The 13970-nt window shown below is 34.9% G+C and overlaps 1 protein-coding gene across 2 annotated transcripts in view; it reads right to left on the bottom strand.

Moving 5' to 3' along the window:
* The window catches only part of DMXL1 (Dmx like 1), a 129760-nt gene that overhangs the window by 78774 nt on the left and 37016 nt on the right, over window positions 1-13970 (bottom strand). For both annotated transcript variants that reach the window (XM_061189539.1, XM_061189540.1), the window contains exons 10-18: window positions 11131-11343; window positions 9015-9268; window positions 8219-8903; window positions 8007-8128; window positions 5425-5514; window positions 5241-5343; window positions 4981-5100; window positions 4468-4689; window positions 630-2315 (exon numbers count right to left, since the gene is read on the bottom strand). In XM_061189539.1, the coding sequence (XP_061045522.1) occupies window positions 630-2315; window positions 4468-4689; window positions 4981-5100; window positions 5241-5343; window positions 5425-5514; window positions 8007-8128; window positions 8219-8903; window positions 9015-9268; window positions 11131-11343 (3495 nt within the window). The remainder of the gene's footprint in view (window positions 1-629; window positions 2316-4467; window positions 4690-4980; window positions 5101-5240; window positions 5344-5424; window positions 5515-8006; window positions 8129-8218; window positions 8904-9014; window positions 9269-11130; window positions 11344-13970) is intronic.

Here is a 13970-nt window from a genome sequence, read left to right as displayed (position 1 = left end):
TTTCCTTTCAAGGGGTGCATCCTACTGACATATCTGGTACACAAGGCTAGACTGTTAATCAGATCTTATTTGAAATCTGATGGGATTTCTACAAATTTATTCATAACTCAGGAGATTAAAAACAAAAAATGCTCATTAGGTGAGGAAAAGACCTAATTTTATTAGGCTTGCTTGCTGCTATTCTAGGAAGGAGTATACCTTAATGTTAATTTTTTTTAAAACCTCAATATTAAAAAACCCAAATTAATAGTGAATTATTACAATGTGAAAAATAAATAAATAAAGGAGAAAGCACCTTTTATTTTGGGGCTTCTAAAGTAATTATTTATTAAGAATGTTAACTTTTGTTAAACTCAAAAGCAATTAGTTGGATTCTTAACATTATTAAGTAGACAGGTAAAAATGACTTGGCATAATGAATCTTTGGGTACTTTCTCAGAGTACAATGATTTATGGGATAAATAATATATATTCAAGTTAAAACTATTGTGAAGGCAACAATGATGATTTTAAAAACCTTCATGGCTGTCATTTTTACAAAAATTATTTAAGATTATTTTCTGTGAAAAAAATAAGTACAAATATTATCATCAATTTTTCCTCTAATCCTATACCCAATTTAATTTTACCTTGGCTTCTGTCTCTGCTTTCTCCAATATCAGTGCTGGTAGTTGCAATTGTATCTGCTAAAGCCATCAAAGACATCTGCTCCATCCGGCTGAGTCCTGGTAAACTAGAATGAAGTAAGTGGCCAGAAAGAACCTGAGCATGCTCAGGACCAAAGTAAGTTGGACTGTATTGTGAAAGGTCAATAACCCTGGGCTTTGTATTTTCTTCATCTGTCTTTAACACATGACTATCAGTCATTAAAGCTGACATCTGAAAAAGCTCATCATAACTTTCTTTTGACAACTGGTTTGAGTTATTTAAGGTACTCTGATTACTAGATTTCTCCAAGGATGAGTAATAGCTATCATCATCTGCTGCAAGTAAGGCATATAAAGGAAGTGGAGGGACAGAATCGATTTCTGTGTAATCTGTATTTTCACTCTTGTTGAATGCCTGGGGGTCTCGAGTAGTACTTCCACTAGCACTGATGGTGAGAGACCTAAAGCGGCGCTCATGATTAGATTCAGCTTCATTCAGAGCCACAACTTCCCCAGCAATGCACTTGACAAGATGTGACAAGATGGCCTTTGCTCTCCGAACTTTGCCAAGATCCATAAGCTCCAAAAGCTGCAAAGGATGGTACTGAGGTAAAGTTGGGGAAAGAACATGAGCTGCTTCAAAAAGACCTGAATCTTCCATATCCACAGAAGGATCAAGCGCAGTTTTCTTTCCACAGATTTTCTGTGCAAGACTGGTCATGGATCGAGTCAGGGTTTTCTTTGGAGGATGTAATCCAGAACTTGATGAGTTACTCTGTTTTATTAAACTTATTATAGATGGAGTGCTCCCACTGTATGAATCTGCTGTAACAGGTTCTTGTTTAGAAGATGGCTGCCATTGGGAATATACATGCATTTCACAATCCATTCCTACCACCAGGATGCCATCCCGGACCCATGATAAAGAAACAGGAAAAGGTGGAGCGCCTTCTACAGAAGAAACCAAGTCCACGCTTCGTAACAGTACAAATTTAGAAAGAGGCACAACTTTAGTACTTTCCCAGAGAGGAAATGCCAGGCTTTCCTTACCCGTCTGTTCTTGTACCTTGCCAGCCAGGGGTCCATACATAAAAAGTTTTGATCCAATTCCTACAGTCAGAATATGAGAACCATCTTCTCTAGACATCCAATCTAAGTGAACTAAACGCTTTGTGTTTGATGTGACACTCTCTTTACTGGATAAATATACCTCTTGTTTATTATAGGCCACTAAATTGCTATCAATACTAATGCCAGAATCCAACACTGTATTTAACTCATCTAAATGAACTGTCTGTTCAAGGACCCAGCATGAACCTCCTGTAGACTCACATTCAAAAATACTTACATGCATCACAAAGTCCTGAGAACATCTACTATTAGACATAGGCTGCTTATATGCTACTGCTAAACGATTTGTGTGTGCACAGCTGACTTCTATAGGCCTACCAGGTACAGTTATACTACTATTGCTCTGCAGTCCATCTTCAATAAGTAACGGCCATTCTTCCCAAATGTATATAAGATCCATTTCTCCATTCTTTGAAGTGGCAGATTCTCCATCTGTTACTCTACATCTCCAGAATCTTACTTTCTCATCTGAGCATGAAGTTGCCAATAAATAAGGAGCACTGCATATGGGATATATGGAAGAAGAACTCAGATGTCCTAAAACAAAAATAATCCATTAACAAAACGTCAAATTTGGTTAAGTAAATCTGTTTTCTTGTACTAAAGATTTTAGTCTTTTGCATGAACTAGTGTTAACAACATGACAGTCGATATTTAGCTTAAGGATCAGCAAGATCAGTAAGACGCTTTTAATGACGTCAAAAAGGTACATAAAAAGGACATTATTACCAAAACCTAGAGCTGAAAGAGAACTCCGCAATAATTTATAAGTAAGGACTCTTGACTAAATGTGTAAGTATCTTATGCCTAAATCAAATAGCTAGACTAAGGCAGAATTAGAAAACCTAAATTCTAGTCCTGGTTTTCAACCCAGCATTCTTTTCACAACTCTTTGCTAGCATTATATATTGTTATAAATCTCATTTTAAAGATATCAATACATTTTAAAAAATTTGTCAATATTCACTGGCTACTTCTCTATAATATTTTTTAATACAATTTTGTGAATGGCTCACGCTTACCTAAGTACTAAAAGGGTCCTCCACGATTGAAGTGTATTTCATATAAATGACGCTGAGAAGATTCCTAAGTGGGACATACGTTTGCTTGGGCTTAATGTAATTACATACTCTTAATTTCCTAAATCAGGGGTTGACAAACTTTTTCTTAAAGGGCCAAAGAGTAACAACTAGGCTTTTCTAGCCATAGAGTCCCTGTTGCAGCTACTCAACTCGGCCATTGTAGAACAAAAGCAGCCATACACAAAAGTAAACAAATAGGTGTGGCTACGTTCCAATCAAACTTACTTACAAAAAGGTAGGTGACCCATAGTTTGCCAATCCCTATCCTAGACTATTAAACATAAACTGCTAATCGTAATACAGAAATGTTATACAGAACATTTATTACATTTTAAAAGCATATTTCAACATAAGTTTTTCCTTAAGTCCTCAAGGACTTGGCAGTACTGCATAAGGACACAATTAACATTGTCCATTAGTTTCTCTGAACTGAACAGAGAATAAAGAGCTTACCCTTCCCAAAAGTCTTGGTTAAAAAAAAAAAATTCTCAAGACAAGGAAAAAAAGCTTTTATGACATGCTACTGTTTCTGCCAAACAAAACAAATTTCTTCTTTTGCCCTAGGACTTCTTTTTTCTTCCAAACTCAACTTGCGCCAAGGTTTATTTTTAGAAACATCTTCAGTTTCTCTTAGATCTGCCATATAGTTTTTTTAAATAGAATTCAGTAGTGAAGATTATACTGTTCTGGCTAAGGATAACAGCTCTTAAAACTGTGTCAATACAAAAGTCATTCTATTTCAAACTTTAACTTTCCTTGCATTGATGCCTCTTTTATTAAAATATACAAAAAAAACCCAGAATGTATAAGTTATCAGGACACTGTTAATACTCCTGCTAACTTCACCAATTAGAAAAGATTAAGTACCTGATAATGTGGCAAACTGAAAAGCATTCAAAGTAATTAGTCAAAAGTGGTAGACAAGTAAAGAAGACCAAAAACCCACACTGTGACTATGAAAATGAAAGAACTAAGTGATAAAAAGATGGATTTTTGTCTTGGTTTTCATGATACCCTTGATACCTTGATCTTTTGTGTACGCTGGAATCACCTGGAAGGCTTGTCAAAACAAGACTGCTGGGTCCCACCCCACAGCTGGTGATTTAGTAAGTCTAGGGTGTGGCCCAAGAATTATTATTTCTAACAACTTCCCAAACAATGCTGATGCTTTTGGTCCGGGGACCACATTTTGAGAACCACTGCCCTAAGGATAACGATGACAAATATATATATCAGGAACTACACACTTAGAATCCTTCACAGCACAGAGCTCCAGGCAGCCAATACCAGCATTATCAAAGTTGGCAAATAAGGTGCAACCCCATTATGATCTCTGCCCTGGACACTTTCCCTTTGTCTTCACAAAAGGATAATAAAAATTTGTTTTGGAAATCAATATTTAAGACCACAACTGGCTGACAAATGCCAGAGTCATCTGAAAACGTAATGAGAAATTTAAAATTTTAATTTAGGGTACTTAAAGATATTCTTTCCATTTCTGTTTCTGTGTAGATTTAAAAAGTGGGAGTTGCACCTATTTTTAAATACACAGTAAATACTCATGCATTATGAAGTTTGATTAGTCTCTTTTTACAAAATTTACACACCTGCTGATGGCTTAACACTTATTATCTCAACTCCTTCTGGCAAATGAAACTCTTGGCTATAAACCATTTCTGAAGACAGAGTCAACTTGCTGGTACTCTGGAGATTTGCTCTGCAAGCCTGATACTTCTGTGAAAAAGGGGATAAGATCTTCTCTGGAGAAGAAGAATAATGTTCTTCTGGCTGCCAAACTGCTTCAGATATTTTTGTATCTACTTTTTCATCTATAAAACATAAAAAAAGAACCAAAAACTGGGAGAGAAACCCTATAAACATTACAATTGCTACATTTTATAATCCAAAACTGCCTTATAAAAGACAAAAAAGTTAACATATTAATACGATGCTTTACGGCAAGAAAATCAGAGAATTGTTTTCTTCTTAATTAACAGAATAAACTATAATTATCCTCTCTCAGTAAAAACAGCTTTAAAAAATATCCACTGAACTATCTAACCATATATAATTTGTTAACCTAAGCCTACTTAAAGTTTAAAAAAAAAAAAAAAACTCACCCAATGAAACAGGAATGGACTTCAAATGCAAATTCCACATGTGTAACAATGAACGGTTGTCTTGGGTGCACTCTATTACAATTAGGTAGAATTTTTCCGAAAATCCATTAGGTGAGGTGCCTGTTGGTATAAATGGTATATTTCACTACTAACATGGAAAGCTGAGATAACTTTATATATTATATAAACATTATATCAATTTATCTTTGCCTAACATACTCTACATTTTATTTCTCATTTCATGAAAAATTTTTCTTTACCTGCATCAGATAATATTCTGTCTTTTCCTAGTCTTTTCTTCTCAAGGTTATTCAAAATGAAGTCTTCTTGAAAAACATGAAGCAGCTGGGTTTTTCTGCCTTGCTGAATGCAAATAAATACTAATGTAAGTTGACATACATTATTATTTACCTAATGCTAAGTGGCCAGAAAAATAATACTTACAAGTTTGGTAATGGGATCTAATGCAATAATGCATCCTGGCCTGGCTGTTGACTGTTGACTTACGATGTTAAACACTTCACCAACATATTTCTGTTTTTGAAAAAATGGATATCTCCTTTATTAAACAATTAAAAAAATAATAACAAATGACATAATATTTCAGGCATAACAGACAAATAATAAATAAGTTCAGGTGAGACTAAATAAATTCACAAGTCCCTTTCATTATAAACATTTTACGATTTTACAAGGCAATTACACAGGAATGAATAGAGTTACAGCTCAGCTGGTGCAGAGAAAACCAACAGCAATGCTTGGTAATTGTTAAGGGGAAAAAAAGTATTTTATATTTATAAGTGTGAAAGACTGACTTCAATCTCATGGAAATGTTCTAAGAATCAAGGTTTTTTAAGCATTAATTTTGACAAAGAAAGCTAAAGAAACAAGTTAACATACTATTTACATATGCTGATTTCTTGAGCCACTTATCTCCTGACTGCTCTAGTCAAGCTCACATTGTTAAATTCAATGTTCATCATACTTGATCTATCAGCAGCATTTGATTCTGTTGATTACTCCTTCCTCCTGGAAATAATTTTCTTCATTTTGGCTTCCATTATACACCACACTCACCTCACTTTTAGCAACGGAATGCCCCAGGGTTCAATGCTCCTAATGTTTCTACTCTCCAGCTATAGTCTCTCCCTCAGTGATCTCACTCAGCTCCACAACTTTATATTCTGACAACTACTTATTTTCTATCTTCAGACCAGGCCTCCCTCAAAACTCCAGAGACTAGCTTACTAGATCTCTTGGATATCAAACAGGCATTTCAAAATTAACATGTCTAAAGCCCGGCTCTTGAATCTCCCTGCTTCTCAAAATCTGCTGTTTAGGGACTTCCCTGGCAGTCCACTGGTTAAGACTCCACACTTCCAATGCAGGGGGCGCAGGTTCAATCCCTGGTCAGGGAACTAAGATCCCACATGGCAGGCAGCGTGGCCCAAAAAAAAACCAAAAACTGCTATTTATACTTCTCATCTCAAGGCAAACTTTGGGAGTCATCCTCTTTTTCTCACAAAAACCCCATATCCAGTCCAATCCTTACTATTCAATGTTCAAAACACATCCAGATTTGACCAATTCTTATCATCTTTATCACCACCATCTGCTACCATTCTAAACCCCTTTGATTCTGTCCTAGACTACTGTAATAGCTTCCTGAATTGGTCTCTCTGATAACACTTCTGCTTCCCATGTCTAATCTATATAACAACCAGAGCGATCCCTTTAAAGCCTAAGCCAGATCATATCACTGTCATTCTCTTCACTAGTTTTTATGTCATTCAGAGTAAAAGTCAAAGTTACTCTCAATACAATCTGGCCAGGCTCACTTTCTGACTTTATTTTTGACTACTCTCCACCTCACTTATTCTGCACCAGCCACAATGGCCTCCTTGATGCTCCTTACATACCAAACATGTTCTGGCCTCAGGATCTTTACACTGGCTCTTCCTGAAATACTCTTCCCTCTACATATCCATATAGGTAGCTCCTTCAGGTCTTTACTCCTTCAGGTCTTTACTCAAATGGTACCACTTCTGTGAGGTTTTCCCTGACCAGCACTTTACTTGGCACTCCCTACTACTTTTGCAACATTGTTTCTCTCCAAAGTATTTATTAATATATTTTTACCTTTTTTCTATATTCTTTCACTAGAATGTAAGCTTAGATTTTTGTCTGTTTTGCTCACATCTAAATTTCCAGCACTTAAAACAATTCCTGAAAAATAGAAGGCCCTCAAGAAACATATGTTTCTACTATAACACTATATATGTTTTGAAAAACTTTGTGTTCTGTAAAACCATGCAATAAAAATAACAGGGAAAAAACAAGATTGGAGCAGACCACTGACACCTATGCAATTCTGTAACCAGAGCATTAACAAAGACATTAATTGATGGTTGAGAGGACAGTTTGACTCTCCTAAACAGGAAGCTCAGTATGGCTGAAAGTTACCTCAGGGCATATTTAAAAACACAAAAACCAAGAGAATGGAAATACTGGCTTGTTGGAGGTGCTGAGACAATGCAGATGGTGGGTTGCTATTAGTTGGGCACAGGAACAAGTGCCCTCTGTCGTAAGACAAAAACTTTGCAATGGTGTTGAAAAAACTCCTGCCTGTAGTGCAACCAAGCTGAAAGCTCTTTCCTCTTGGTTAAGATTAAAAATCCACTCCTGTTATTTCAACTTCCCTTGCCTAGAAAAAAACCTGCAGATGAACCAACATAATTCCACATTATACTGTCAGTAGTCCCCATTTATCTCTGAGCAAAGAAGTACAACAGAAACACATATTGTAGGACACTAGACTCTACTTTTGGAATGAATGAAAGATATGGTTTCTTTTTAAAGCAGGTTAGAATCACTGTAAGAGTACAATGCAAATGTGAAAAAAATTACTAAAAAATATACACATTTTATTACAAATTATATGTCATAATTCTAGAACATGCCCAATAAGTATAAATTAAGTATCTAAAAACGTATTATATTCTTAGCTTCAAAAGCCATTTACTTACAGAAATTTCAGGATTGGAAAGCTCATATAGAAGTTTCTTGGCATCAATAACTGCTTCATATAATCTCAGATATTGTCCATCACTTGCTACAAAGCATGCACTAGGAGAGTTGCAGTATGCACCTAGATGTATTTTAAAAACATTTGAAATTTAACTCTTAAGCAATAATGTCAGAAAATCTCAAGTTCTTAAATAAAAATCAGAATCCTTACCTAGACAATAACTGGGTATAAGAGTGGGCAGCCATGCCACATTGGAAAATGCAGAAACATGAAGAGAATTAATCCGGGCAAGCTCAGAAACACCTCCAGAAAAAGACAATGGCCCAACTGGATCAACTCTCCAAAGAATAAGCTCACTGTACACTGCATTGGGATCCTGAAAGGCCATGTCAATAGTGCTTTTATTCTGTTGTGCCAAAGAACATTCTTCAATATTCACAGCACCATAAGGTTCCTTTTGGTTATCAACATCTGGTGTCCTTAATGCATTATGGTGCGACGTTGTCAGCAATAATGGTAATACTGAGTGACAAGCTAAATCATTAAGATGAAAGCGATGACCACAATATCTGGATTTGTGGGAAATACTGAGAACTGTAGAAAAGGCAGATTCCTCGGCAAAACTGACAAGCCATTGATTCAGGGAGCCGTCAGCATGCTTTGAAATCATCATAACATTAGGGGTAAAAATGCTTAATTTTAAACTATTAGTTGATTTACTGTGACCAGAAGATATAAGCATGGACGTGGAACGTGTCAGGCTGGAAGTTTTTTGTTTCCCTTGCTGAATAGCCAAGTCAACATTCTTGGTACAGGCATACATCACTATGCTTTTACAGAGAGAGTTTGCATCACCTGTGGGGAAAGCTACAGGAATTCTGGAAACAAAGGACACCTAGAAGTAAGAAAGTGAGCATTAGAATTCATGAAATTATATAGAGAGGTTTTACAAAACAGTACCCACATTTAACAAGAAGTAGCTCTCCAGAGATCATAAAAATAATACCTGTACTTGACGAAACATACCAGGCTGGTATTCATCCAGCCAATCCACATGCCAAACCAGCAAAGAGCCATCCATGGGATGAATACTGAATAGCATGTCTGCATTTTTACTCCATTCAGACAGAAGTACTTCAATCTGATGATCAATGGCAGCTGATGGTAATGGTACAAAACTTGAATTTGGTAACAATTTATCACTGCCCAATTCCTTCTTTTCAAGATTTATTTTCAGATCATCAACACCGTCATCGATCTCTATAAGCAAAAGGGTTCATGAACCAAGTAAATACAATCAAGCTACTACTAAAAATTAAGAAATATCTTTACAAATGCATTCAAAATGAAAAACATAAGTTTTCATATAAACAAGAAATGGGGTTCCCTTTAAAAAATAACTTTGCTCCAGGAATATAAGGCCATGGAGTTAACTCAGTACTCAGAAGGCCTATAAGGCTGATTCAGTGGATTATTAGTAGAAGGACTAATACTAGACTGGAAAATAGGTAAACTGGTTTCTAAACCCAGATGTACCACAATTAACTACTTAGAAGTAAGACACAGTACTTCTCTGGACCCTAGTTTTGCTCATGTTAACATGAGGGAGTTGAAATTAGGCTGAATTTTTAAAATATATTATTGGAATGTAATTTGTATTTTCTTCATAATGTCAGATTCATAAAACCTAAGTCAACCACACTAGCCATCCTCTAGGTGTAAGCATTTATAACTGATATGAAACCTTAAAGAAACACATTTTATAGTGCCTGATTTCCAGATTTTCTTCAACACATGCCAACTTATTAATACAAATAAGTATGTATATTCTGACCTCTACATCCCAGTCCCTATTCCTGGTTAGGAATACAAAGCCTTTCTTAAGAGACTCTCAAAAAATGTTAGCTTGTTTACCAGATTTTAAAAATTAGTCAAGACATAAAATCATTAAGAAAAAGAAAAATAACTCAACAGAAAATTAGGCAAAAGGCACGAAGAGGCAAACCACAGAAGGGCTAACATAATTCTGCTCAATTTAACTCAAGAAAATTCAAAGTAAAACAAGACACCATTTTGTCCGTATCAACGGCCAAAAAATAATAAAAAGATCCAGTGTTGGCAAGGATGTGAAAAAAGGATATCTGAATATACTTAGAGGGAACATATACTGGTAAAACATTACTAGAGGGTAATCTGACAGAAGTTATTGAAATTTAAAAATGCTTTACACTATGCTAATTCCCCATCTAAAAATCTACCTTACAAAAAAATTCACACAAAGATGAAGAGATGTGTTACTGTACCATTATCAGTATATAGTGAAAAACAATTTAAATCAATTTAAATGGCTATCATCAGAAAAAATGCTTAAGTTTTCTGTTGAGTCTCTTGACTCAGGAGCTGTTAAAAATAATGAGAAAGAAAAGTGCCTGTTACTGAATTTAAAAAGCAAGCTGCAGCACACTATTTTCATTGAAAAATGAACTCCCATAGTACAACTTTTTAAAAAAACTACCTTTATGCATATATTTGTGTGAGCATAGAAAAGAATAAATCTGGAAGGACACTCATCAAACTTAACAATATGGAAACTTTATACATGCCTGTATTGTTTAATTTTAATTTTTTTTTTAAAGGGGAACGTGCAATCTTGTAATTAAAACAAAGAACAAAAACATTTTTGATTTCTCTCTCTCTACTTGACTGAGGCTGAATGCAAACCTTAAGGCCCTAGTGTACTGCTTCTCAAACTTTAATATACATACAACTCATCCGGGAATTTCATTAAATTACAGATTCTTGTAGCTCCAGGTGGAGCCTGAGATTGTACATTCCTAATAGTGACAATGCTGCTAGTCTGCAGATAGTCCTCTAAGTAGCAAGACCCTAGTGGCTGACAGAAGCATAAGTATGGAGAAGTCCAAGTCCCTATATCATCATCAGGAAAGCAGCCACCTGGAACAGGAACATCTACATTGGATTATTAAATGAGCTAGTCCAAATATGTATTAAGCCACTGCAATTTGAAGGTTATTTCTAACAGTAGCTGGTGTTACCCTAATATAAAAATCTTTGCTATTTTAAACAAAACTTTATAATTTTTATCCTTCTTAAAGCTTTACCTTCATCAGATTTTACATCTGCTTGATTAGAGTCTTCTACACTCATCTCAGAAGATGGTTGCTCAAAACTTTTTCTAAGTTGTTGTAAAAAGACTTCCATGGACAAAGAAAAATGCAATTCTTTATTGTTTAGCCAGTGTACCACAAAAGGTCCACTCTTCTCTTCATTTTCACTTAGACTCAGAGATGTAATAGAAGGAAGAAGTGGAATGTCTATAAAGAACAACAACAAAAAAATATTAAAATTTCTATCATGCTAGCATACAAAACATCCATGTCTCTTATTTTTATTACTTACAGTTACATTTATCTTTAAACCTCTGCCGTACATTGTACTTAACCTATAAATAAGACTCACAATATAATGGCTCACACAATTATTATTAATGAAAACAGACTTAAATGGTAAATTTAATACACTTACTGTAAAGGAAATAAAATTATACATTCTATGTTATATACCATAACTTATTTATATATACGTACATATACATTTTTTCTATAATTTTAAAAAATATTCTCATTAAGAAATATGTCTATAATTTGCAGACATGTTAATAGGGTAGTCTTAATTTGTATATTAACTTTGGTTAGAAATATACTTTAACCTGATCTACCATTAAAAATGCCATCATTAAGTTGTCAAAGGAACCAGTGATATGTTTATCTCAACAGCAACAACTTTCTTTTACTTAACAGACTCTCATATTAACTTTTTTCATGACCTACCTATCTAATTCTAAGACAGATACTTATTTATTAGCATCAAGATTGAAGTTAGATAGTATGAAACTGAGGTTCCCTTATATGCAAGAAAAGCATTCAAGACAAGCCAACTCAGCTAAAAAAAACTGTTCCTTGGTATTACTTTTGAAATCATTGCTAAGTATACTGAAGTCCAAATTCAGAGTAAATTGTGAAAAATGACCATCCTAACTTAAAAGAGGTAAAGAAAAATTTGTCTATCATTATTAAATAAAATCCAAATCTAGATCATGCTGGTGTCTGCTGAACATTATAGGCTGGAATGGATTCAGGGAAGGTAGATAATTTTCTCCAGAGCAAATCTACTGATTTTTTTTAAAAGGAAATATAAACAATTTTAAGTATTTGTTCAAACACCGTCTATTGCTGGACACCAATAGGAACAGTATTATAGGGGATGAATGGTGAAAGAAAGGATAGAAGAATCTTTTTCCTGGTGGGAGGGAGGGAGACGCAAGAGGGAGGAGATACGGGGACATATGTATATGTATAGCTGATTCACTTTGTTATAAAGCAGAAACTAACACACCATTGTAAAGCAATTATACTCCAATAAAGATGTTAAAAAAAAAGAATCGTTTTTCTGTCCCTTCTTATTGGCGTTGGGTTCTAAGAGTTGATGGATATTATCTAATCCAAGAGCTCTGTTTATTACTATATATTCATTAGTATAATTATTTGATTAATATTTATCTATCTCCTACCTAGTTATATGCTTCATAAGAGCAAGGACCACACTGTTTTGATCACTACTGTATCTCCAGTTCCTACCACTATCTCCAGTTCCTATACTGGCACAGACAAAACACTCAATAAAACCCTTGAGGGGCTGAACTGCCAATCTCACTGTTCCTAGGTAGATACACAATAGTGTTAGGGTTTGAAAGAGTGTCCCCAAGAAAACTAAATGGGTAGGATTTTCTGATTTTCAACTTACAATCAACTCAGAAGAGATAAGCAATGCCTAAAGTAGATCACAGGCCTAGCTGTTAAGTACATAAAACTAGGGGCTTATGCTGACTTTTAGCAGAAGCATTCTGGCTGAAAAGATACTCACATTTCCTTTGCCTCCTGACCTCACTCAAAGAATCTGATAAAGTCATTTTTTATGAGAAATCTTCATGGAAAGCGTATAAGAACTAGAACTAAGAGAACATGCTATTATGAACTCCTCTCCTGTACCATTTTCCATTGATGGACAAATAAGTGAAGCCATATCTGAGTTGAGCCTTGCAGGAAAGTCATTCTAACAGACCTAATTTAGGGAAAGGAGTTCTCACAAGATCTAATATAGCTCCTAATATTATTATTTTGCTTTGATTTTCCCTACATGTATGAATTTTTCTTAGGGACCTACAATCTCAAGAAAGGTTTTAGAGTTTTCCTTATTGGAAGGTAGTCAGGGAGATGTTACACAGGAACTTAGGGTTTTTTTTCATAATACCTCAGCCTTTTCCATTAAAGTGAGAACTCAAGCTTTCTTTATTCTCAAAATATTGTCCTTTACTCAGCAAAGACTTTCAAAATTATTCCACTGACCTAGAGTTGCCTCTGGATACTATAAGCGCTGACAATGTACGTTTTTTGATAAGGTAATAATACAATTTTTAAATAAAAATAATTCAATATTCTCCCATTTACATTTTCATGGCTCATGGATTTTGGATTCTTTTAGAGCTGGGACTGTTGTTAACCATATAAAATTTTAAAAATCAGCAAATACTCTTTATTCCTACCACAGGTATCTCAGCACTTTTTAACTTATCAAAGTACTTCTCACTTTGATTCAAGTAACTAATGGACTGTATTTATTGCTATGTTTCTTGAAGAATGCAATACTGCAAATCCAGTGTGTTATATGGAAATAAGTTATGCTTAATTTATGTTTAAGAATATCTCAAAATACATAAAAACTCATCAACAGTGGCTATCTTCTGGGGAGGAAGACTAGGGTGGAATAGAGGTAAAAGGAGGATTTTACTTTACACTTCCTGTACAGATGGCATTTATCACGTGCAAATATTATTTTTAACTTTTTTCCCAGTAATATTCTAAGGTTCCACTTTAAATGCCCC

This window comes from Eubalaena glacialis, chromosome 4 (assembly GCF_028564815.1).
Source record: "Eubalaena glacialis isolate mEubGla1 chromosome 4, mEubGla1.1.hap2.+ XY, whole genome shotgun sequence".
NCBI classification, from domain to species: Eukaryota; Metazoa; Chordata; class Mammalia; order Artiodactyla; family Balaenidae; genus Eubalaena; species Eubalaena glacialis.
Note: the sequence above shows the minus strand (reverse complement) of the source record. Positions and strands in the feature narration are given on the sequence as shown.